The sequence below is a fragment of the Vanessa cardui genome, chromosome 18, assembly GCF_905220365.1.
Source record: "Vanessa cardui chromosome 18, ilVanCard2.1, whole genome shotgun sequence".
NCBI classification, from domain to species: Eukaryota; Metazoa; Arthropoda; class Insecta; order Lepidoptera; family Nymphalidae; genus Vanessa; species Vanessa cardui.
Window position 1 is genome coordinate 3,948,977 of NC_061140.1, and position 24,756 is coordinate 3,973,732.

The window sequence follows — 24,756 nt, forward strand, 5'->3', positions numbered from 1 at the left end:
CACAAACATTCCTCTTATAAAATACATACATTCCTCTTATAAAATATATACAAGTTATACCTACAAGTATTTAGTGGCATTGCTTCTGAGTGGAAAACTCGTACTAGATCCGGCATGCGTCTATTTTTAAACGAAGTCGAGTATCGATACCAAGCTGAATTACATCGTTCGCTCAGCGAGCAAAACATGATTTAATATACGTAGCAGTAAATATCCTATGGAGAGTTTCAGGAAAAATACAACAGTCGTGGGCGGAGTTTAATATATATACTACGGATGTACATTGCCTTGCTTTGTGCATTGAATCGTTTTCTTGTAATGCTTTTTCTTAATTTAATTGGAGTGAAATTTTCTTGCAAGTATAATTATGAGGTTTATATTATAAGAAAAAGTTTTGGTATTATATGTTTTTTATATTGTAATAGTATCAACTAAATGTATGTTTGCGACGTATGTAAGAAAGCGGTCAGGGAAAGGGCATGACAGACTATGAGATCGTCATGACCGTTGCTGTCATAATATGGGTATGAGGCAGCCTAACCCGGCGAGCCTATAGACGCTCCAAATTTAAAGGATCATATGGAATCCAACTCGCACTTAGCCGTTTTTTAATAAAAACCTTTACTTATCACAAAGTGCTGACACACGAGGTAAAAAATTTAAAATTGTAAACCCCAAATGTCCAATGTTCGTTATCAACAGCTTAACGGCTTTGGACGAAATGTGATGGATTAGTACATAGGGCGCTTTTACGTTGAAAAAATTGGAACATCCCTAGGGATTAACCTTTATATTACTCGGCAGAAAGCGAACACGCGATCGTACAGTAAGTAAAGTACACATAAGAAGACAGTACAGACAAGTAAATATCTCAATGCTGGACAAAGGGCACTTATATTAAGGAAAAGGATAAGGAGCTCAATCAACCACTCTGTTCCTTTGGAGATTATCGAATATTTATGTCTTAGAAAATCCGCCCACACATGCAGCCGTCCTCAGGCGCCTTTCCTTCTCGAGTTTAAACATAAATTCACTTCAGAAAATCATTAATCCCTGATCAAAATCGGAAGCGTCGCTTAAGATCTGCGCTCGAATAAAGTATGCATGCCGAGTAATACGAGTGGGCGTTTGAGCATACCGATAACTTTCGCCTTTTACTTAACTTCCCAAGTCATCATTGATTGATTATTATTTGTTCTTTCCCCAAATACATTATTCTATCTTTCTTTAAATATCACGTTAACTTTGAGAGCAGAGATGACCGAGTCAATAGGACATGCTGATCCTATTAAAAGGTGGATTCAAATACGAACGAGTGCTTAAATCTGTATTTATAATGAATCTCTTATTTATAGTTAAAACATCGTGAGGAAAGTTTTATTTCTCGCATGAAATTCATTGGACTTTGTGCAACGCCGTCAATACCATTGAACCACCAAACAACAATACTCAACTGTGTTACTGTTCGAAGTGTGAGTCAATGTAACTACAGGTAAATGGGACATAATATCCTAGTTGCCAAGGTAAGTGGCGCATTGTTAGGGGTGGGTAATATTTCTTAGGACGCCACATACACATCAGACCACATACCAGAAGGTGGCCAATATGTTTGACCGCTAATATATCGTACAATAAAAGGTAAATCTTTACCAAGCAGCACTAGGGAAGCGTTTTTGAGTAATGTCCATAAATTTTCTTTGTAATTGATTTTCTAATAAACTATTTTTTTACCACAGAAATCCTTGTAATATTCGCTTTTCATGATTGCAAAGTAATTGATGCTTATCAAAGTGGCTGGACTTAATAAGTAATGAGCTTTACGTGAAATTTGAATCTAATTTCTATTCGTGACCATCAATCATAAACACCAAATACATTGATAGATTATGTGCGGTATATCGTTATCTTATGTTCGGTACCTAGCCTGAATCGGGAAACACACTGATCCAGTTTCTACTAAAAATTACAACAAGTTTCGAAGTAAAAATAATCTAGGTAAAAAGATGAAAGCTAAAGTAACGAGTTAGGTCTAAGACCTCCTTAGCTTAGGATGCTTTTTGTAAAAGTTAAAATCTCTCTCTTATAAATGATAATAGAATGGATACGAGCTCATAAACAAATTGATTATTAAATGATGATGTATGACGATAAAAATAATTGACAAAAATTCACAGGAAATCTTCTGCTTAGAAAAGTTTTAAAATGTTGACTGATCCTACAGAGATCAAACCGGCGAGTCTAACAGGATGAAAAATTTGAATTGTTCACGAATAAAGTACGAATGAAATGGAGAATAAAAGTTTTACGAAAATTTATCATTTTTAAAGTTAGCGACATGGAAATCGATATTCCTTTATCCACTTTAAAATCTATATTTTTTATACTATCGGTGGCAAATGACTAGCAGACCAGTTTGTCAAAGTGTCAGTGTTAATGCCAAATCTACCACTACCAACGCCCGCGGTCATTTGCAACACCAGATTTTTTAGCTTTGCGTTGCTGGCTTTCAAAGAATAAATAAGTTCTTAAAGGTCATATTGATCTGGCAGTCCAAAAGGTCAATTATTTTAATTTCAAAATTCATATGACTGCCAGTCTGGGGCAGTTCAAAGATATATGTATATGGTAATTAAATAATAAAACTCACCAAAAGATATGAGGCCGCTGTTCAGCATAGTCAACTTTATGCTGTTGGGGATCGAGACGAGGCTGGTCGCACCGGCTGTCTTCAGGTCTTTCTTCTTCGGCTTCTTCTCCAAATCATACCTGGGGGTAGACCTCGAGCGGTGCTTCCTTTGACTGGTCGCCACCGACGTCCCACGCTGACCAGTCCTCGACGACATATCGACGTAATAACAAAACTCGCGACAGTAAACACAACAGGATGCGTCTGTTATTAGCAGCGCATTTTTCTATTTACGACACTATCGCCTGCGCACTTTTTGCTTGCCTGTGGTTAATATCCACGCATAAAAAATTTATAAACAGACTATAATTATATCAAAACTTATCTTTAGACACTGAACTTAGCACTAATTTGAATTTCTATATCATAAAGCGGACATATTTTGCATTTGATTCACCTGAAACAAAAGAGATTTGTTTTATTAAAATGTTCGTGAGAAGAATTTTAAACCAAAAGATCGTCATATATTCGCCAATTATAAGGCGGCATTCTATAATAGTATAGAATGCCGCCCTGTAATTGGTCAGAATTATATTACATGTCTAATTTTTGTAATCAAATATTGTGGAAGGCCAAATGTTTCACCGATAAATTTAGCGCAATTTTGGAGAAGTGTAGGTCAAACACTAGACTTCGATCGGCCCAATGATAATGATAATACCAGAAAGGCAGTTTATTATTGTTATTTTATAACTTCATTTTTTGTATAGTCAATGACGCTAAACACGGAGTCTAAGTAACGTCACGCGGATATAACTATACTGGGTCAGTCATCCTTTCAACCGAAGCACAACTATACAAAAGAATGATATATGTTGGTAGAAACAGAATCAGTGACCAGTCGTTAAGCCTATTCAGAGAGTTTACTACCTCAGAATCCAATACCTACTAATTCTAAAAGGAAACTACACTAAAATATTTTTGAATTGTCAATATACCAACTTTTCTACTGTTTCGGCAATTAGTTTCCAGCGCGCAAAAACGACAAGAAATTCGCATCATTTAAAACAAGCTAGATTTACGACCAGATCCAAAATCACTGTTCTCGATCAGTCCTGCGTTGGAAACTGAGCTTAAATCCAAGCATTTCTATCAAAACCAAACTATTCAACTAATGAATACTAGAAGTACTAGTAAAAAGGTTTTATATGTTTTAATTTTGCTCTAAAATTTTCTTAATTAAAATCGATTTATCAGCATGTCGTTGCAATATACGTGTCAAGTAAAGCATTATCGCTTTCACATTAATGTATTTTAATTAATATTTTAAAGGACGGTACAATGGTTCGCATACCTAATACGAGTGTCAGCGTTTTGGTTAGCACAGGTTAATTTTATGTAGGTAATTAAATACGGCTTCCATTGTTTGAGTGCGGTGAGCGAAATAAAGGTGCTTCCGAGAAAGATATTAAGTGCTTAATTGATCTTTCAAGAACATAATTCACTTTGTACGCTTTTAATATTTATTAAAATACTTTGAAAAAAATAAAAACGAGGCATGCAATAAGTAATTATGCAGATGGTAAATTGTAGAATTATTGTGCGTTGATTATACCGATCATAATTATGTGTATTTATTATATTTTAAAGATGTAATAAAAGTTATGTGCCTATAAGTCAATAAACTTCTTAGTATTTTATTTATCGTAATTAATATCATATCTAATATAACTATTCGGTTCAGCCTTGGTGCCCTTTACCCTATGAATTGATACAATCTTAACGTATAATTAATATTTTAAAATGGTTCAATTTCATAATTATAGGTGTTTTGTATTATGACATACCTAGCAGCTAAACGTGCTTTCACCCGCTTTAAGCGCTACTACTCCATCTCGTGGTACTTAGCATGTTATATATGTAGTTATAACTGAATAAACAGCCTATTTAGAGCAAAATAAACCTATTTAAACAAACGCGTTCAAACAAACGAATGAGCTAATGCAATTCAATTTTGTAACATGAATAGTTCCCTGTATGATTCTTTCTATAGAGTGTAGCAGTAAATCATTTATATTTACGGTAATTTGTTTTTATTTTTTATTTATTATAAATCCTTTTTAGTATTATTAATTATTATTGTATTATTAATTTTATTACAATGAACAATGAAAAAATAGGAAAAGAATAAACCTACGAACAAAACCAGTATGAATAGTTGTATAAATCGTATATAACAAATGGGGATACACGGATAAGTCATCGGATGACTGACTTGACTGGCAACGCTTGGCATTATTTAATACAAATAAGGATAAATTATTCAGCACAATCCCTGCAGAGGTATGAAATTGAACAGAAGCTTGTGACCACAGATTAATAGTTGGCTAGATATCGCAAGACATAAAGCGTGCTCGAACTTTGTGCTAATTGCAAACATGACGCGCTGTAGAAACCCGATATAAACTTTAGTATAAAAAATAGCTAATTGTTATAAACTGTATAAACTCTTCCATGGTATTAATTCTCAATAGTGGTATTTCCTATCGGTTAGTAACTCTATGGCTCCAATAGCTCTAAATGAATGTAATTTAATTTATTATGATATTCAAGTATGGCTGGCGTGACGTCATTAAACGACGTACTACGTTCCGTTTTCATACTATGTATGAAAAATGTGGTATCTAGTCTACTCTGAATGTATGCTTGTAATTCACTATCGACAGAATACTCGCCCCAAGTTCGGAACGAATGGTTTTGACTTTATATTTTCGTGCTTTTCGTTTTTGTATAAATCATCGTACATATTATTATAGACTTATATAAAAAAGAATATGTTCTCAATTCAAATTTTTATTTAATCCCTTTTAAAAAAAATTAATCCCTTTTTCAATAATATATATCTAATTCAAATAAAATATGTATCATCGTGGTTGTAACAACGAATATAGCGATATATAAATAAACTTAGATAACATACTAATGCTATGTTGCCATATATATTTTATTATATCTGTCTACCCCCATTTTCCTTTGATACCGATGTGAATATGCTTTGTACATGTTGTTGCGCTAAAATTATATTTATTATTTAATAAAAGGTTTTAGAAGAAAAAGACGATAACTCGCGCCAAAGTTAAACTTATCCTAAAAATATTGAAAGATCAAAAAAATATATCTGGCCATCGAAATAATGAATTCAAATACATAGAAAAAAGGTATGGCATTAAACTAATTAAATATAATAATAAAAAAAATATTTGCGCCTAGATACTATGATAGTGCATTGAATACAATAAAACGTGTTTGCACGTAGACCATTGCGCGGTGTACCTTGAAATAATCGCGTCTTACCGTTTCGTCCTAGTCATGCAACGCTTGCAAGTACTTCATGATGTATTCTTTTACTAAATGTAATGTAAACTGTTTCTTTGAGATTGATTTATCCTTTTGCACTTATCGCGCTTTGAACCCGACATACATGGTTATTAAGATATATATACTACACATCCAATTATTATACTGTATTTAAGTATGAGGTTATTTGCCAAATATTTACATAGATTTTATGTATCTCTAGTTATTAGGTAATAGGCCTGCCTTGCCCAAGGTGCTGGGTAAATATTATTGAGTTTTTCTGTCTGAGTATATTTAGTAAAAGTCCGGAGTTTGAAAGTAAGCAGTTTAACACTTGCGTGCTTGTTTTGGACACACTTGGTCACTTTAATATATTTCGTGCATTGGAATAGTCTCGGTATAAGTAATTAGGCCAGCTAATGGTAAATAGTCAACGCCCAATGTTATTCGCGCCGCAAAATTGACTATTAACTAGGATGTTGTGTCCCTTGTGTAGTTACAGTCACTCTTAAAAAGGGTATACTCGTACTTCCCAAGGTTGGTGGCGCATTGGCAATACTAAATATTGTTGTTTTACGGTTTGGTTTACGACAACAGAATAGTTTGATGAATGGGTGGTATTCATCCGGGCTGCACGATGCCTTAACATCATATAATTATGTATTACAATATTTTTTACTAGCGACCCGCCTCAGCTTCGCACGGGTACTTGATATGTATCGTTATAATATGACTAAATTAAATAATATAATTATAAATTGTAGCCTATATGTTATTTTGATGTATAACCTATGACTGTAAAAAAACATCCAAATTCGTTCAGTTATTTTTTCATGAAAGAGTAACAAACGTTCAAACATCCATCCACATGATCTTTCACAATTATAATATTAGTAAGATAAAATAAATTTTAATATAGTAAACTCAGATTAAACTAACAAAAAGTAAATAAAGTTTATGCTAATTTACCTAGAAAACGTATTGGCTACTAAAAAAAACCTACTGAATGTTCTGTTATTTATAATAAATACTTCCTGTGTGACCTGCGTCAACAGAAATCGTATGTAGGTCAATGCATTTTAGGGACACGTTCACCTTAACTGGATTTGTACGATTCATTGAACCATAATGGAAATATCTTGGCATTGCCAAGAATGAGAAAATTTAAACATACAACTATAATAAAACTAATTTTAATTACTTTTTGGCCTTTGAAGAACCAGAAACGGGTATGTGTAATGAGGAAATTGTTAGTTGTTTATAAATCGTGATTTGAAGAGTGTTACGTGTTAAAAAGACCATTTAACATAATAACGATATATCTTATAATAAATATATAATTAATTAATTTTGACTACCACCATTTCAAACAAAAAAAATCGTTATGCTGACCAGTAGTTTGAATTATTTGATTTGTCAATAACTTGAATTATCGCTCCGTGATTTCATATCACAGTTTATTTTTAAAAAAAAATCATGGAAAATGATATTGATGATGAACTATAATAATATTAACACACACATAAATATGTGTATTTGTGTTTGTGTATTATTTATATATCTATATAGAATTTCTAGACAACTTTATTATCTTGGTGTGTGTGACATCTACGTTTGACACTCGCCTAACGTCATAATACCCGTCCGCTACCGTTTTCGGCCATAGCTTCGACAGTCTATACAGACATATAAACAATGAAAGCAATTTCATTATGGTAGCAGTCTCGATTTTTTATATGGCAACTGCTTCAATTGATGCATCACGGGGTACAGATTTATAAGTATATATTTCTGTATTTAATTTTTGTAGCGTTGATAGCGTTGGAATAAAACCTTATTTTTCAATTGTTTCATAAAATGGCCAAAAGAGAAGTTTTTTTTTTTAAATTCAGAAAACAGTGAAAAGAAATACATTATCGTACTACTGCACGTCACGTGTGAAAAGGGTAATATCTTTAACGTCATAGAATTTGACGATGATATACTCCTTTATTAAAGTAATTTATATAACGGTAAATAAATCAAAATGGCGGATTCGATGTCAACAGGTCGTAAAATAAATGAAGAGCCAACAGATAATGTCAGCATACTTCCGCTCGAATCCCACGCACGTACGCGCATGAATGAAGTAAACAGCAACCGGAGTTTGGCCAAGGTTAGTTTGGTAGTTTTACAAAATTCTACACAAATTTTGTTTGTCTATTTTCTGTGATCGCACAGCTGAATTTCAAAATAGTAAATGTCACTATGGAACGAAAGCAGACTGTTTTGATTGTAAATATGACACTCGTTTAATTTGCGACAATTTCCACCAAAATTTAAGTTTTATCAACTGCAATTACAACAACAACAGCATGTAAATTTCCCACGGCTGGGTTAAGGCCTCCTCTACCTTTGAGGAGAAGGTTTGGAACACAATTACAACAATTACAAATTTGAAGGAGTCCTTTGTTCCGTAATGTAATGACGCATTAAGAAAGGATTTACCAAGTAGCGCTCACCTCCTCATCCTTTAGTGCTATCAACAATTATCGTTCATCTAAATGATTAATTTGTCCTTTTGGCAGCTTTTATGTAGATTAATTGTAAAAACGTCAATTATTTTCCTCCGCATTTTGTGAAAAATAATCGTTGGCAATTAGTTAGGGACATCACAATTAACCTTTTTTGTCACGAGGCGATGAAGCTTTAGTCTAGCTGTAGGAATTTGCGATTGCCACTTTACCATTAGAATGACAAAAAATTATGCTCCCAATCCTGTTTATATTTTTTTTCTTCCTCTTCTTATACCTAATATTGGACAACATAAAATACAATACTCTGATTCCAATGTAAGTAGCTAAAGCAGTTGAGTTATAGAAAATCAGAAGTAACGACGGCACCACAAACACTAGATAAGTATTGAACTTTTTCTACATCGACTCCGCCGAGAATCGAACCCGGGACCTCGGAGTGGCGTACCCATGAAAACCGATGTACACACTACTTGACGGTCGTCAGATACCTGTAATTACACTGGCTTACTGTTAACTTTGGACAAACATCATTACTGTTTCTCTGTTTGTTTAGTTTGTGAGTCGTACGCATACTTTTTAGTTTTAGTACGACCCACTCACAACTATATAAAAGTTCACTTTTCAACTTTTCTAATTATACAAAACGGGTGAACTAGAGGAACTGGCGGAACGATGTGGTGCAGTGATAGCTGAATTTGTATTAAGAATTGTAAATTAAATTGTTTAATAATTAATTATTAAAAAGTTTATAATAAATAAATTGATCTACGATATTATACTAGTGTCAATTTTGTCATCAATAAATATATAAAAATATTGTATTCTTTATCTTGATACAAATAGTCTTTTTGGTGAAATGACTATATTAATATTGAAGGCGAATTTATTATTTAATCTTGCAAAGAACCTACTCTACTATAACCCTCTTCACTGCTCCTGTGACCCTGAGTATTATGAGGCACTTAATAAGCAGCCACGTCTTTGATAAACAAATCACCACTGACAATTCACATAACTAGCAATTCAAGCTGAGACATTGAAAGACGAGGAGATGCCTACCCAGCTGAATCGGTCAGTAGAAGTTTTAAAACGCTGAACCACTTAGATGAGCTGTGATAGCTCAGAAGCTATAAACTTTGTATTTGTATTTAAAATTCATCTTGTTTTCTGCCGAAGATATAGTCTGGTTAAACCATATTGGAATATCGTGATGGAATAAACTCCAAACCTTCTCCTGGAGAGAGAAGGGCTATTCATCAATGAGATGTATACAGGCTATTATAGTTATAAAATATTTTTATATATTTTTAGATATTTATAGAAACTAGTTTTATAGAAATTAATTTATAGAATTAATTTGTAAAATTGTTTTATAGAATTAATTTCGTATTATTGCTCGATTCATAACGTTTTTGACATTTGCAATGGAACAAAAGACAGATGGATCAAACGATGGCAATCAATCATAACATCAAAGAGCTATGAACGTGTACAGACGTGAAACTGATACGAATTGTTTAAGCAAATTTCATAATAAATAGTAATACCTATCGTTGTGGCATAGTTTACTGGGCCAAGCTTTTCAGGAATAGTATATTGGCATACTATATGATAACGTGACCAAATAATAATAATATTCTTTATTCAAGTTACCAGTGACTCATAATGGTTAGTATGCAATATATCTTACAGACTATGTTCGTTATATTAATTACAATGTTATATTTAACATTTTTCTATATAATACATTAATATCTATCGTTAAAGAATCCTTATTAAGGTATTTTACTCAATACTGGTTCACACAGATGATAAAAACCGTGTTTTAGCGTTGGTAGCAAACAGTAACTACTGAAATATTTGCCGGTACTTTTGCGTCAAAGACATTCAAAATTGATGGTAAAACTTTAATTTTAAGAGTTCTTGTACGACTATATGTTTTGATTTGATATATATATTTTAATTATTATTATTATATATAATAATTTATCGGTTAAGAAATGCATACTACATGAACTCTTAGAAAGAATATTTGTCTGAATTAAATCCAAATTATCGTCATAGAATTGGTTAATTTTCACCAAATAGTCTTTATTAAAACAAAAAAGGTGTTCGATTTTTTTATAAAATGTACAATGAATATTGGAAGTCAAATAAACATCTTTAATTAATTCGAGTCAAAAGACGATCCGTATTGACTGTCGTCCAATTCCAATTTTCAAACAAAGTACGGATCCTCGTATCTGACAGTCTTACGAATGATGTCCAATCTTCCTTTTCTACTGGACTGAACAGATAAAAGAACCGGCTTAAGTGAATTCAGCTCTTTAATAGAAACGCTTGGACGCAGTTAATGGGATAAACTGAATCTTACTATTTCCACGAAAACTTTGAGCGATTTCAATTAAATCTAAATTCACCGTATTTAGGTTTATTAGAAAGACATGAGTGTGTTTTATTTCGAACTTATAGAAAACTTATCAATCCTATTGACATGTGTAAGGTAATCTATACTAATATTCTAAATGTGAGAGTAACTTTGTCCATGGACCCTCTTGGCGCATAGAAAAGCAATAAAAAAAAGAAACTTAATCCGTCTGTTCCATTTTTCAAGGCAAAACTAGTAAACGGAAATTGACGAAATTTGGTATGGAGCAAGTTTGAATTCTAAGAAAGGACAAATGTCTACTTAAGGCTTCTTTTTACATAACACCAATGCCGTATAACGTGAGCGAAGCCGCGGGCGACTACTAGTATTCTATAAGTAGAGGATATTCTTTTCTTCATTGTAATGAATTTGCTACACGTTATATGACACACACACACACACACACACACACACACACACACACACACACACACACTTTTTTATGCCTAACACATACCCACTAATACCTAAAATGCAAATGAACCCGAGGGCGACTACTATTAGATATATGTATATAAAATCGTATTAGTAGAACGCTTCATATTTATTCTTTAAAAATTGTTGAATTTGGTCGATTCATGTTATCATAAATTTTCATAACGTCATTAATAACTTAGAGTGAGTACGAAATTTAAATGCATTAGTTAACGCATCCATTCGGACTTCTGATCCGACATCGAGAAATGTTGCCAGTTAAAATCACTTTAATATTTAATAAGAACTGTCCCCTCCAGTGCAAATTCGAATAGATAAGATAAAAAAATATCCCGAGATATCTTTTAATTGAGATTAAAACGTCACCTATTATAAAAGAGAAGTTATAAAAATCACTCGTGCATTTATGGAAATTAACGCTATCTCGCAATTTTTTGTACATACAAACATTATTCTTGAATATAATTTTCAATTAAAGGAACTCGATCCATAGTTGTAATACCATAAGAACATTAAAAAGTTGGTAGTGCTGTTTGAAAGCATAAAAAAATAATTATTTATATGGTATCCATCTATTGGATCTGCCTTATAAAACCTCCTTTGTATTTTCAAGTTAGAATATAGAATAAGATATTTTACATCGTTTAATTGTCAATCAATATATAAAATAAAAATAAAAAACACAAAATGCTGACAACACAGCGGTTTCGTTTATTGCTTTAAAATTGGAATTGCGATTCATCTGGGAAATGCCGTCACTATTTTTGTCACTAGTCGAAGCGGTAAATTATTCTTCGATTGTATTATGTATTGTCCTGTTTAAAAGAATTGGAGACATATTTAGATCTCAATATGATTCAAATAATTTACAGCGAAGTAACAATATTTAGTCTTGTGTTGTTTAATTGTAAGTAAGTATAACTCAGTCACAGATTATCACAAGGATATAACATCTTATTTCTCAAGGTTGGTAATATTTGAGTATCATTTTTTAAAGTGCCAATGTCTATGGTATTTTTTTAGTCTGCCACTCTATTTTAATTTAATTCTATACCAATGGGATTTTTGAGCCACTGGAATAAAATCTTTGAATTCCGAATAAATATAAAAGAGCCAGATTATAATTTTAGGGACTGTAAATAGTGAAATGGAGGGACTATTTCACTATTTACGGTAGATTCAATATTCTGATAAGAACTTTGAATACAATTAAATCCTGTGTCATGACAATTCCAAATTTGAATTTAGAATATGTATTTTTTTAATGTATTACTTCAGCTGTCAATTTGTATGCCCGTTAGTCGATGAATATCAACGTGACGTGCTAGGTTCAGCATAAATGGCCATTTCAAAAGGTTAGCAATACAGTAGCTTAGCTTTACAATGAAATGGCTTCGGAACCCTTCCGAGGCTCCTTCGTTCAGCCACTTGAGTGTATTTCAATAGGATTTCGCTTTCCCGACTAAAACGCTTTTTGTTTCAGAAGTGGCTTTCAATCTAATAACCATACAATATACGGATTTGAAATATCTTTGAATTATACATAGCGGTAAAATGTTTTCAAGTACTATTTATATTGTGGAATAATACTAACATTGCGTTATGTTCGCTAGTGGTCGTGTTTTTTGATAATCATTTTGTAAAACGTAAGCTAAATTTCAGGATAATAATCCAGTAAAAAAGTCCTATGCATCCTGCGTCCTGCCAAACCGACGACGTAATTCAAAATTGTTCTTACACCACGTTTTGTAGGGTATGATATATTTGTAGGGTATTATATTATATTAGTATTATATATATATGTATATTATATTAGTATATTATATTGTATATGATATATTTGTAGGGTAAGTCACACTGAGTGAACTATATGCATGAATCTTAATATTCCGTTCCATTTTCTTTTTTATCGTTTAATACTAAAAAAGAATATCCGTTAAAAAAAAAAAAAGTAAGTAAGTTCTGAACTATTTTGTGGTTACAATAGATAATGATAATCATGATATATCATGATCTTTGCTTATTTTAATTTATTTTTTATTTTATTTTATATTTTTGTATTGTAATTTTTATTTTATATTATTGTAAATTTTTATTTAAATATTTGTAATAAAAATAAATGACAAATATACACTTGTCTAAAAATTTAATTATGTATTTATACATGCTGTATGTGTCTAATTTTGCTATAATACTTATAAATGTTATTTTTTATAATACAGGTAAGTGGACGAGCAAATGGGTCAGCTGATGGTAAGTTGTCACCGCCGTCCATGGACAACGACCAATGCGCCATATACTTTGGGAGTTAAGATGTTATGTCTCTTATGCCTGTAGTAACATAGTCAACTTACCCTTTATACAAGAATACAACAATATTAATTAGTAGTAGGATACCTGATTCGTGGTTGGTACAAACACAGACGGGCTTTCACGAAGACCTACCACTGAATACATATTACACACCACGATGTTAAAATATGCAATAAATAAATCATAAAATAAATCAAGACCAAGTATGAAAGAAACATAGTTTGATATATATTTAAATATTCTACAGTATTACAAATGAAAGAACAACACTCGTAATATTTTGTATAAAACGTTTTGAATATATTTGTCTTCAAAGATAATATTACGGTTTGTTGAAGCGTTTAACATTTTAAAATCAGTTGAATATACTATTTGAATAAAATATAATATTAATTGACGTTCATAGTTGTAATAAAAAAAACTAATTGTGGGCCACGTCATTCGAGAAAAATGGTTCCAACCCAAGTCAAAATTGTAAAACACCACAAAAAACTAAAATATGAAATAAAAATAGGCACGGACCCGTGGTTACTATTGATTAAATACAAAAAAGTATAGTATCTATAAGGCAACAGATAGACTGAAGGATGATATGCTGCAAAAGAAAAAAGGGTTAAATAAAACGAAAAAAATGAGGTGAATGAGATATGGCGAGTAAACGATGGTAATTTTCCATACTTTCCGTTGTGCAAATTCGTTTGGATAGACACCAACCATTCGTCATAATTATATGTAATAAATCAAATTTAATTATCTATACATAAAATAAAATTGGAGTGTCTATTTGTAACATTTAAATAACCGCTTTTTACTAAATGCATAAATGTATGTACATATAGCTAAATTACGTTTTTTACGATTTAGTCTATCTATCGGTTTGTTCCGGCTAATCTCTGGAACGGATGGAATGATTTTGACGGAACTTTCACTGATAGATAGCTGATGTAATAAGGAGTATATTTGGATTTTATTGAGTATTTATAATTATAAAAAATAAAATCACTCTGCGTGCCTCCCACTAACGACTTAATATCACAAAAAAGCTGGATAATACAGAATTAGTAAGTTACATTAAATTCTAAAAACAGAACAATAACTTTTTTGTTAAATTTAAACTCGTACGAAATCGCGGGCACGGTTTGTCTCCAATAAAGCGAGATATAATCTTCATTAACTCGCAACAAATCCATGTCACATTGCGGCGAAAGATGATTTTCATTCCATTTATTCTTATATCGTCCAGAAACATTTCTCTAAAGCCTTTTCTGGATTCGCGTTAGGTTCTGGCAGTGACAAATGTTCGCAGATGGTCGAAGACGTTTTTATCCCGACATATATTATGAATAAGGAACATACATATATGAGTAGATGTTCGCGTTAAAATATTTAAGAAAAAAATATATTTCGATGTTGTGTAGTTATGACAATTCGACGAAAGATTTTCGTCATAGAAAGGTGGACTGGAAAATAGGTTGCATTTACCAGTCAGCCAGGTAGACAATGGCACTGTTAGAGATATTAAAGCATCATTAATTACTTTGTCAATGCACTATCAACCTTGGGAGCTAAGATGTTCCTTCCTGTGTTATAGTTTTAGGCGCTCTAAGTATTGTTGTTTTGAGGTTGAGGATAGGTCAAGGCATACAAATTCCAATTTGTATTGTATCAAATAATAAATATAATATAAATATTGGACAACATCACATACATTACTCTGATCCCAATGTAAGGAGTTCTAACCCATGAAAACTGATGTACACACTACGCGACCATGGAGTAAAATTTGTATGGTATGGGTGGTAATTAATTCGACGGATTAACTAAGTATTCAATAATTATAGTGAATGTTGTATAATGTCACTACCTGACATTACATGATCATCAATTTAATCTTTAGAAATGTTGATTCAAAACATTTTAATTGAAAAGGTTCAATGACCTTGCTCTTATAGTGCATATAAAATATTTATCATAGCAGTTTTAATTTACTTTTCATCAAAGGCCGGTACAACTTACTAGACAAACGGTTAAATACATTGTATTTAATATATTTATTTTAAACAAAGAAGTTTCCGCGCTTAATTTTCTACAGCGCCCTGTGTATAATATTGTTTACATTAAACTAATTACTTCAGTAATGATGCATCGTGTTATTGCGTTAGTATACAGAAATGCAAGCATATTCACTGTTATTAGATTTTAAATTCTTCCACGTTATAATAAGGTTGATTTTATTTCGTATGGGCTGTCGAATTCATTTGCGTGGACAATGGATATGGAGATTTTTGACTATCCACACAGAACCCTTTGATTTCCCGGGATGGAACGTAATATGTTGATTCAGGAAAAAATCTATTGTAATGTCGAGTTCTGTGAAAATGCTATAAATAGTTAGATACGTGAGATGTGTTCACATATAAAACAAACTGTAACAACATAAGATTACTATTTTTATACTCGGTTTTGATACTAGAAACCAGATATAAAAATCTAGATATAAAAAGCTATAAAGGGTAAAAGAAAGGCTCAACAGCAGTCTGGAGTCCGAATATTGTCCTTGTTTCCATTGCCATGCCTTAAAAGGCTAAATAAGCCGGTCGTGATGGATTTGTAGTTCCGTCAGAGTATAAGGTTGAGAACACTTGTACACTAATATGGCCCACGCAGTTTGCTCGTCTCTTATGAAAATGGACACCGTGGTCAAACAGCGAACGAGACAAAACGAGAGTTGAGCCAGATGATGGTAGCTATACTTCTTGCCATAGATATTAGCGCCATATGAAATGTAAACTATTACTTACATTATCTACCAATGTGCCATCGATTGCTGTGGTTGTACAAGCTGACTCAACCTTCACATTATTGCTAAATGTTGCTGATTGGCGGCAGAATAAATAGACAAATAGGTGGTAACTACTATATAAAGCAATACCACCAAGTCGTTCATTTGAATATTAGACATGCTTATGATCTAATTAGTCAAATTAATTATCAACCAGTACAATATAATAATAGTCACTGTTAAATCTGTTTCAGACTGATATTATAATAGCATTGAGACATTGTGTGCACTAATTGGACATAAGACAATTTATTGTATTGTGTTTGTACAACACATACACGCACACACGCACACACACTCACACTCTGCCCTTCGGTCCTTCATTGAGAGCATTCGCTCTTATTGTAACAGTTCATATTCGGTCATTACATAAGTCAGTGAGAAGAACTGAGCATTGCTTTGTAAAAATTACTCGTCGTCGATTTCATTGTTTTAGTAAAACTATTTCCTTACTGTAAACAAAAAAAAAAACTTTTTTTTTTTTTTAATTTACTTATTGTAATGAGACCCCAAAGAATACATACTCAAAGAAACTACAACGTAAGTCAACTGCTCGACGATAATTTGATGTACTTCTTATTGTTTGCTTTAGAATTAACTATTGCAAAATTTTCACGTTGATTAAATTGATAAAAGCCATAAAATTTAATAGATTTTCTATTTCTATCATCGCATTTCTTTTTGGTAATCGTATTTTACGCTAAGTTACCTCTCCAGTGTTTGAATAAAGAATAACCAAAATTCAATCATACATCAAGCGATCTTTCTTTTCGTAATCAGCGTTCATAAAAGTTGCACTCGCTAATAAATGTTCTTTTGATTTTTTATTAATTCATTCCTACTACTTACAATAAGAATCTAATATTGTTGCTTGAAATACTTTATATTTTATAATATTATTTAAATTAAAAAAAGCAACACGAAATTCAACCTTAAAATTCTATTCATGGCAGACCCAATGAGATTTCACACTCATTTAAATTTGGATTTTCGCACCGATTAAATCTTTTTAGTAATTATTTTATGCCATCACACAACCTAGTCGCTTTATTCTGCCATGTGTGCGTTGCCTTTATATAAAACTAATAACCCGCCCGGGTTCGCACAAGTTCAATACTGACACTAAATAATATACTACTGAATTTATTTATAAACGACATCACAATAGAAACGTCAAAAATTGTCAGTGTTTCTTTACTATATTTTCCATGTATTATATACAAAACCTTTCTCTCGAATCAGTCCTTATATTAAAAAAAACCGCATCAAAATCCGTGGCGTAGTTTGAAAGATAAGCTAAGCATACATAGAGATCGACAGCGATCGACGACTTCCTTTATACTTTTATTTATATATTGAATGAATTATTTCAATAACCATATTACTAGTGTTTATCTGTCCTGGCTGGCTGGCTGTCCATGACATATTTTTCATATTAGTGTACAATAAAATGATCACAATAATTAGATTTTATAAATGTATAAGAAATTGTTTTAGATATTGGGCGACTTTAACGAGTCGATAGTAATTGGAAAGCTATTTAGATTACCCGGGGCGGCTTAATTACTATTCCCAGGGCTCTTTCGAGCGATTACCATTGAAATTGATTAAAAAGCGTTACTCCTCGTCCAGTTTCGGAGCCTCTTATGGATAGCGAGATATATATTACTCGTATATAAGCCGTTTTGAAATATTAAATAAGCCATTATTTAGACGTCGGGATGTTAAAAATAATTAATATACGCGATTCAAATCCGTTGTAGCTAGTTTTATTTCAATGTGTAATCGCGAAAATTTAAGACAACATTATGTGAACCAGTACGGACTGGAAACATCAAATAAAATTCGCCGGTTGGAGTACCTAAAATTCAAACATGCCCGATTAAGCCATTATTTAATTATTGTGCTTTTATGCTACAATTTATGAATTTTAAATTATAATTTCATATTAGTTTGGGTTATTCAATTACGTAAATAAATTGTTAAAATATTTTGAAACGAATATTTTAATCCACAAAACTAAGCGGGGCTTAAACGATTACGATTTAAATAGTTTTTTCTGGATATTTATTTAACTTTTTTAAACGAATCAATTATGCAATCGTTCTTGTTGATAACATACATTTTTTGTAAAAAATAACGAGAAAAGGGAATCAATACATTACTTGACTCAAAATCACGTTTAAATATATAAAATGTTATGTACTATAATACTAAAGAATATTTTAGATAAATTGTAGAATATATCAATATCATTCTGTGTCTTCCTACGCATCTTTTATTTACCAAAGTAGTGCAATTTCCGCGTCCGTCGTGAAGCGATTCCTAGTAAACCCTCACTCCAACAATAAGCATTTTACTAATATGTTCAAAAAGTGAATATTTTGCTCAAGAACCTGAATAGCGAAATAAGTATTTTAGATGTATTGGGCCTTAAAACGATCTAACTTAACTACTCGGTGAGAGAGCTTTCAAAAAGGGACAAAACTTTACCAAATTTTAATAAGTCAGGAATACACCTGTTTAAGATAAAAGCAATGTACATTATAAGTACGTATAAATATTGTTTTAAATATTTACTGCGGTAACTACATAGGGTCACTTTTCGATATAGGGGAATTGATTTTGTTTTTTAACGTTGATGGAACTAGGAGTTTTGATATTAATTTTTATTACTAATATATAATATTATTGTCTATTTCCATTCAAAATATCGTTCTGTATTACATTAAATTTAAAAAATAAAACAAATTATATCTTAATATATTAGCATTCGTCTTTTATATCTGTATAATTTATTATAAACAGATAAAGATACATCGTCAACATTGTACAATGAATAAAAAAAAACGAAACTGTAAAACATGAATTCATAAAAACGTATAGAGAGAGACAATTCAATGCTTTTAGTTTCGCGTTCACAAACATGCCTTTTGAACAAAATGATAAAACTAGATTGTATGAATACCAAGGTATTCCTTTATATCGCCAAGCCATTTTTGTATTTCAAAGAATGTGCTGTTTTAACAGCTCCATTTTCAATGGCAAAGGGGAAATGATCTTCGTTCTATGCACGTTTCCCTTCAGTTTTACGATTGAAATGAACGAATGTCAGCTGAGAAGTGTCTCGAGGAGGCTACTGATTCTTTTATACGGCTTGAAACTTCTTAAGAATTTCGAAGATGACTTCGGGTCTCTATGGACAACTCTATTTGGTTCTTCAATATATTACTATTTGTAAATAAAATACTTTTTTTATAACAAAAAGTGAAAATTTGAGAAAAATATTAAATTTTTAGTCTGTTCGTATAACAATCTAGGCACTAGCTTCATCTAGTAATTCGTCAACTCAAATTATAATACAATAAAGTAGTGTTAATAATATGTAAACTTAAAAAATACTACTTTCTACTGTTCAAACCTTCTGTACACCAAATAATAGTTTCATATTTAAATTAATAAAACAGTAACAAACTCTCCTCAATGCTCAGATATTAATAGAAAGAGCACAGTAGGTAAAAATATTTGTAATACCTATGAAAAACCTCCTCGATATTAGATGTTAGCAGTTATTTTATCTCCAAAGAGGCTTGAGGTGGTTAGTATATTGATTATAATAATACATAAAGAACTATAACTATAATACTTTACAAATAAATAACCCTACAATTATCATAATTCCCTTTTTCGAAAATAAAGCCAGGAACCTCTTTATAGATGGCGTGGAATTTACTAGGCTTTTTAGTAATCTTTCATAAAAAGTTTTTGTGTTACTGCCATTATTTTGGCAGTGTTAGCTCGGAAAGCGGGTCGACATTTTTTTACTTCCAAAGGCTAATATTGAAGAATTGGAACAATATTTATTTTTTACGCTGCGGAATAAATTTTGGGTTTTAACATAAAATAAAGGTTGTGTCCGTAGTGACATTGTATTTATCTTGTTATGAGAGTTTTATATAGATAGGATTAATAATTTGTAATGTGAAAAGTGATATATATGTGCTTAAGCAAATGCATGTGCTTCTTGGTATAATGTAATTATATAATAGTAATATCCTGTAAATTTTCTACTGCTGACCTAAGGCCTCCTTTCCCTTGGAGGAGAAAGATAGGATCATATTCCACTACGCTGCACCAATGCGGATTGGTCGATTTATATGTGGCAAAATTTCGTTGAAATAAGACACATGCACATTTCCTCACGATGTTTTCCTTCACTGACGAACTCAAGATGAATTATAACCACAAATTAAGCGCACATGAAAATTCAATGTTTCTTGCTTGGGATTGAACTCGCAATCATCGGTTAAGATGTACGCGTTCTAACCACTGGGACATCTCAACTCAATATGGGATAATTTAAACGGTCCGAAATACTTCTAGAACTGTGGGTTAGGATGAGAAAGAAGGAGTCTGCTTACTGGTGCCGCATGCGTATAGGGAAGAAAAATAAAATGGCGCCGTAACGCGTTACGTAACGAAGCCGTCTACGCTCCTATTAGAAGTTATCACTTCGAAAGCGTTATGAACATTACAAGTGCCGCATTTGATTGTATTCAGTAATTATAAATGTTTTTAATTAATTATTTTACTATAAAATAAATTTGAGGACAAAACTATATTACTAATTTCATTGTGCATAATAGTCTTAAGTATATTTATAGTCAGACAGTTTATGAACTTCGATATTCCCAACATTAAGGACACAACAATCTCCTCGTATTACTGAAATATTTCTCGTTTATCTGTATTTATGATGTGTGTTATAATTCTCGCAACACCCGAAGATCTCCAGTGGGAAATTGTGTCATTTCCATGGCTGTGGAATGACGTAATATGTTCCCTGTTGTACTTTGCTTTTGGCTTGTGGCTTTTATAAACATAGTTTTCCTCTTATGTACATTTATATTTAGTTAATTAGAGTTCTATATGTAAAATACATTTTTTTATCACTTGGTGGTAGGGCTTTCTTCAAGTCTTTGTAGGTACCATCCATTCACTATATATTTTATTGCAAAGCAGGAACTCTTGTTACTGTATTGTTGTGTTCTAGTTTGAAAGGTGAGTGAGCGAGTGTAAATACATACATAAGGAATATAAGGTGGGTGGTAGTAATTAACAAACAACAAATGAAAACTTGGTAGCAGTTCTACATAAGTGCAAATGACTTATCTATCTCGTAAATACTATGAAATTTTATATATGTATATCTTAAGAACCCCTAAAACTATAGGACTTTATTAATTTACAATCACTGATGATATAAATAAAAGAATCATAAATCTATTAATTTATGACTGAAATCAGTCTAAACATTTAAAGTTTACTAATTCTACATTAATGATCAGAGTGTATTGACCTCGTAATTAAGTATTTAAATATAATAAGTAGTTACGACATGTTATTACGGATAAATTTCTGCCAATGACAGCTGACTATCGCTGTTCATTATGTCATCAGTGGAGTGGTGAACAAATGAGAACAAAATGGGTAAATATTTTACTCGTAATCATTACAGGGTATACGCGACATTCTCGTTACGCATTAAACTGACCAAAAAGTATAATAATGTTGTAACTTTTTTTTATATTACATGTATTATTATGGTACTGATTGTTGGTTATAGTGCACGTTGTCAACAGAAACTATTGTTATTCAATTGTAGATAATCTTACCCTGTGGAGAGAAAACATGCATAGCATAGCTTGTACTTAATTTGTGTTTAATATTCATCTCGACTTGGTGTCTTAAGCAATACATATTAAACAAGGCATATATGTATATAACAGAGAAAAGACATGTGTAGTATACGTCTCTTAGCATTACTTTTTAATAAAGCTAAAATATAAACATGGACCATATTAATACCAACCTCTTCACCTCTTTTCTTAAGCTGATTAAAATCCTTAGTTTTTTGAGATCGCTCGGAATGTTTTACGAAATGCCTTAGTATCCACATATACGTAAATATGTATTTAGAAAATACTTTCAAGGTCGTTCAAAAACGACATCTGTTTCAAGCCACATCAATAATAAATTACTTAAAATGAATGAAACAACAACGCTTTAAACTTCAGTCATATTTTCACGCACATATTATAGACTTACATTTGTAACCGGCGTGGTATGTTAACGACATGAAAAAGATTTGGCAAAATTACGCTGCCTACCTGACGCCAAAAAATGAGGGAGTGGCTGTATTTGCTTATCAGTTGGTTATGAACTTGATTTAGCGCTACTTTGGCTATAAATGCTATTCATTTTAAGATTACGAGAAAGTCAATTATTTATTTACATTAATTTATTTAAAAAGTTAGCATTATAAACTTTCGATCCAAGTACAAATATTTTAGTGTTACATTATTTAGCATCGAAACATTACGAATATGTTGTAGTTTGACTTATATAGGTCGTGGTTCTTCAGCACATCTCTCGAGTGTGAACATGAAAACTGAATTTACCATAACTAGCTTTTACTCCTATATACATAAAGCTCACATTTCATTGTCACATTCAGATGATGTTTATTTCCGTGCACACAAATTAATGTCATATATAATGTAGTATAGAGGTGATAATTGAATAAAGGTTAGTTGTATTGGTTCATTGTACGATGGCATGGTTGAGATAACACGTTCTTGTATTGCTTAGCCGCGCTATTGTTCTCAGTAGTCTTCGCAGTTGTTTTACTTGTGAGCACTTTCTGACTTTGTTCTCTACCCTCTTAAAATATTATCAAAAGTTACTGATTTGCGCACATGATGAATTTCAGAAGACAATACCCAGTCATCATGTTGGAAGTTCTTGAGTTCTGTACACCAGTTTTTACAAGTTGAAATGAAATAAAATTTTGACGTCGAGTAATAATCCAATTTTTATCTATACTGTACATGTATATTTGAGAATTCTTTAAGCGTCTTTCATTAATAAAACAACACGATTTTCGGGTCAAAGGCAATACGCATCGGGCAGTTAAGTGAAGTCAGTACAAACATTCCTCAATTTTCCTGCTTCTCTAGTGACTCGTTTCACAATTCTAATACGAAAAGGGGAATGAAAATTAAAAAATTTTTAGCAACGCTTTTTTGACTCTATAAACTGTTTTCGTCGTTTTGAAAAAGTATTCTACTCACATAAAAGATTGATATAAAATAATAAATACCGAATGATCTCTATATTTAGCGAACGCAACAATCCGCTTTCGAACTCATTCAATATTTAATAGCCCTGAGGTTCCTGTACGTCCCAAATAAAACAAAGATATCGTAGTAATTGACTATATGTTATACCAATAATATAAGTACATTAGATCACGGAAATAGAAGAGAAATATAAATAACATTCATCGTGCTTACCTTCGGGCGATGTGTACAGAGTTGTCACGTTACTTAGTTCCTTACTGGCATAACGAGATAGTTATTCGATGCTTTATACAATATAGTTTTATTAGCGAAAGTTTTGCTTGTATTTCGGTCTATCAATAGTGACGTCATATAATTTGCTTCATTGATTATGAATTCGTGAGTAATATTTCCTATTAGTCAATGTTTATTTACACATTCGTTTTTCCGCTTACAATAATCTTTTCTTACAATGTTAGCTTCTGATCAAATCCGGGTTGGTATGAGCTACCTTGAAGCTCTTTCTTTCGGAAGATAAATTCCTGATTAGATAGATAGATATGTCAACAATTTAATATTTCAATAATTTAGTTATGTCATATTGTTAGTTCTTTGAGATAACGAAAACTAAATCATTTATAAAACTAAACCGAAAAAAACATCAAATTAAAAGTAACACAGCCGTGGGGAGATCTCCAGCGTTGGGTAGAGACCCGAGTTGCCTAGGTCACCTTTACAGAATCTGTGGTAATGTAATGAATAGGCACTTAAATGAAATAAGAATAGAAAATGATAACCAATTAGGCTAGGTCGAGAAATATAAATAAAATATTCAAGCCCTGGAGTACAGAATTCCATTGTTGGCAGAAGTTTAAGCGGAATTTTCAGCCTTTTACATTTTCATACAAAAATCCCAAAATTATACGCGACGTCGAAAAATGAGAATGATCCTAGACTTATAAATATTCATCGGATTATAAACTCTATGTTTTGCAAGTGCTAAATGAGTTGGTCGTGTTTATATTTGTTTGTTCTTTAATTTGGTTTGCTTTGTATCAAACGAATTAACACAAAACGTGTAATTTTATGTACAAGTCTTTACACAATTCACGTTAAAT

General features: G+C 31.8%; 1 protein-coding gene across 2 annotated transcripts in view; it reads right to left on the minus strand.

Moving 5' to 3' along the window:
- LOC124537295 (receptor-type tyrosine-protein phosphatase kappa) overlaps positions 1-24,756 on the minus strand; it is a 180,657-nt gene that overhangs the window by 91,767 nt on the left and 64,134 nt on the right. For both annotated transcript variants that reach the window (XM_047114090.1, XM_047114089.1), the window contains exon 2: positions 2,648-3,083. In XM_047114090.1, coding sequence (XP_046970046.1) covers positions 2,648-2,843 — 196 coding nt within the window. In that variant the 5' untranslated portion in view covers positions 2,844-3,083. The remainder of the gene's footprint in view (positions 1-2,647; positions 3,084-24,756) is intronic.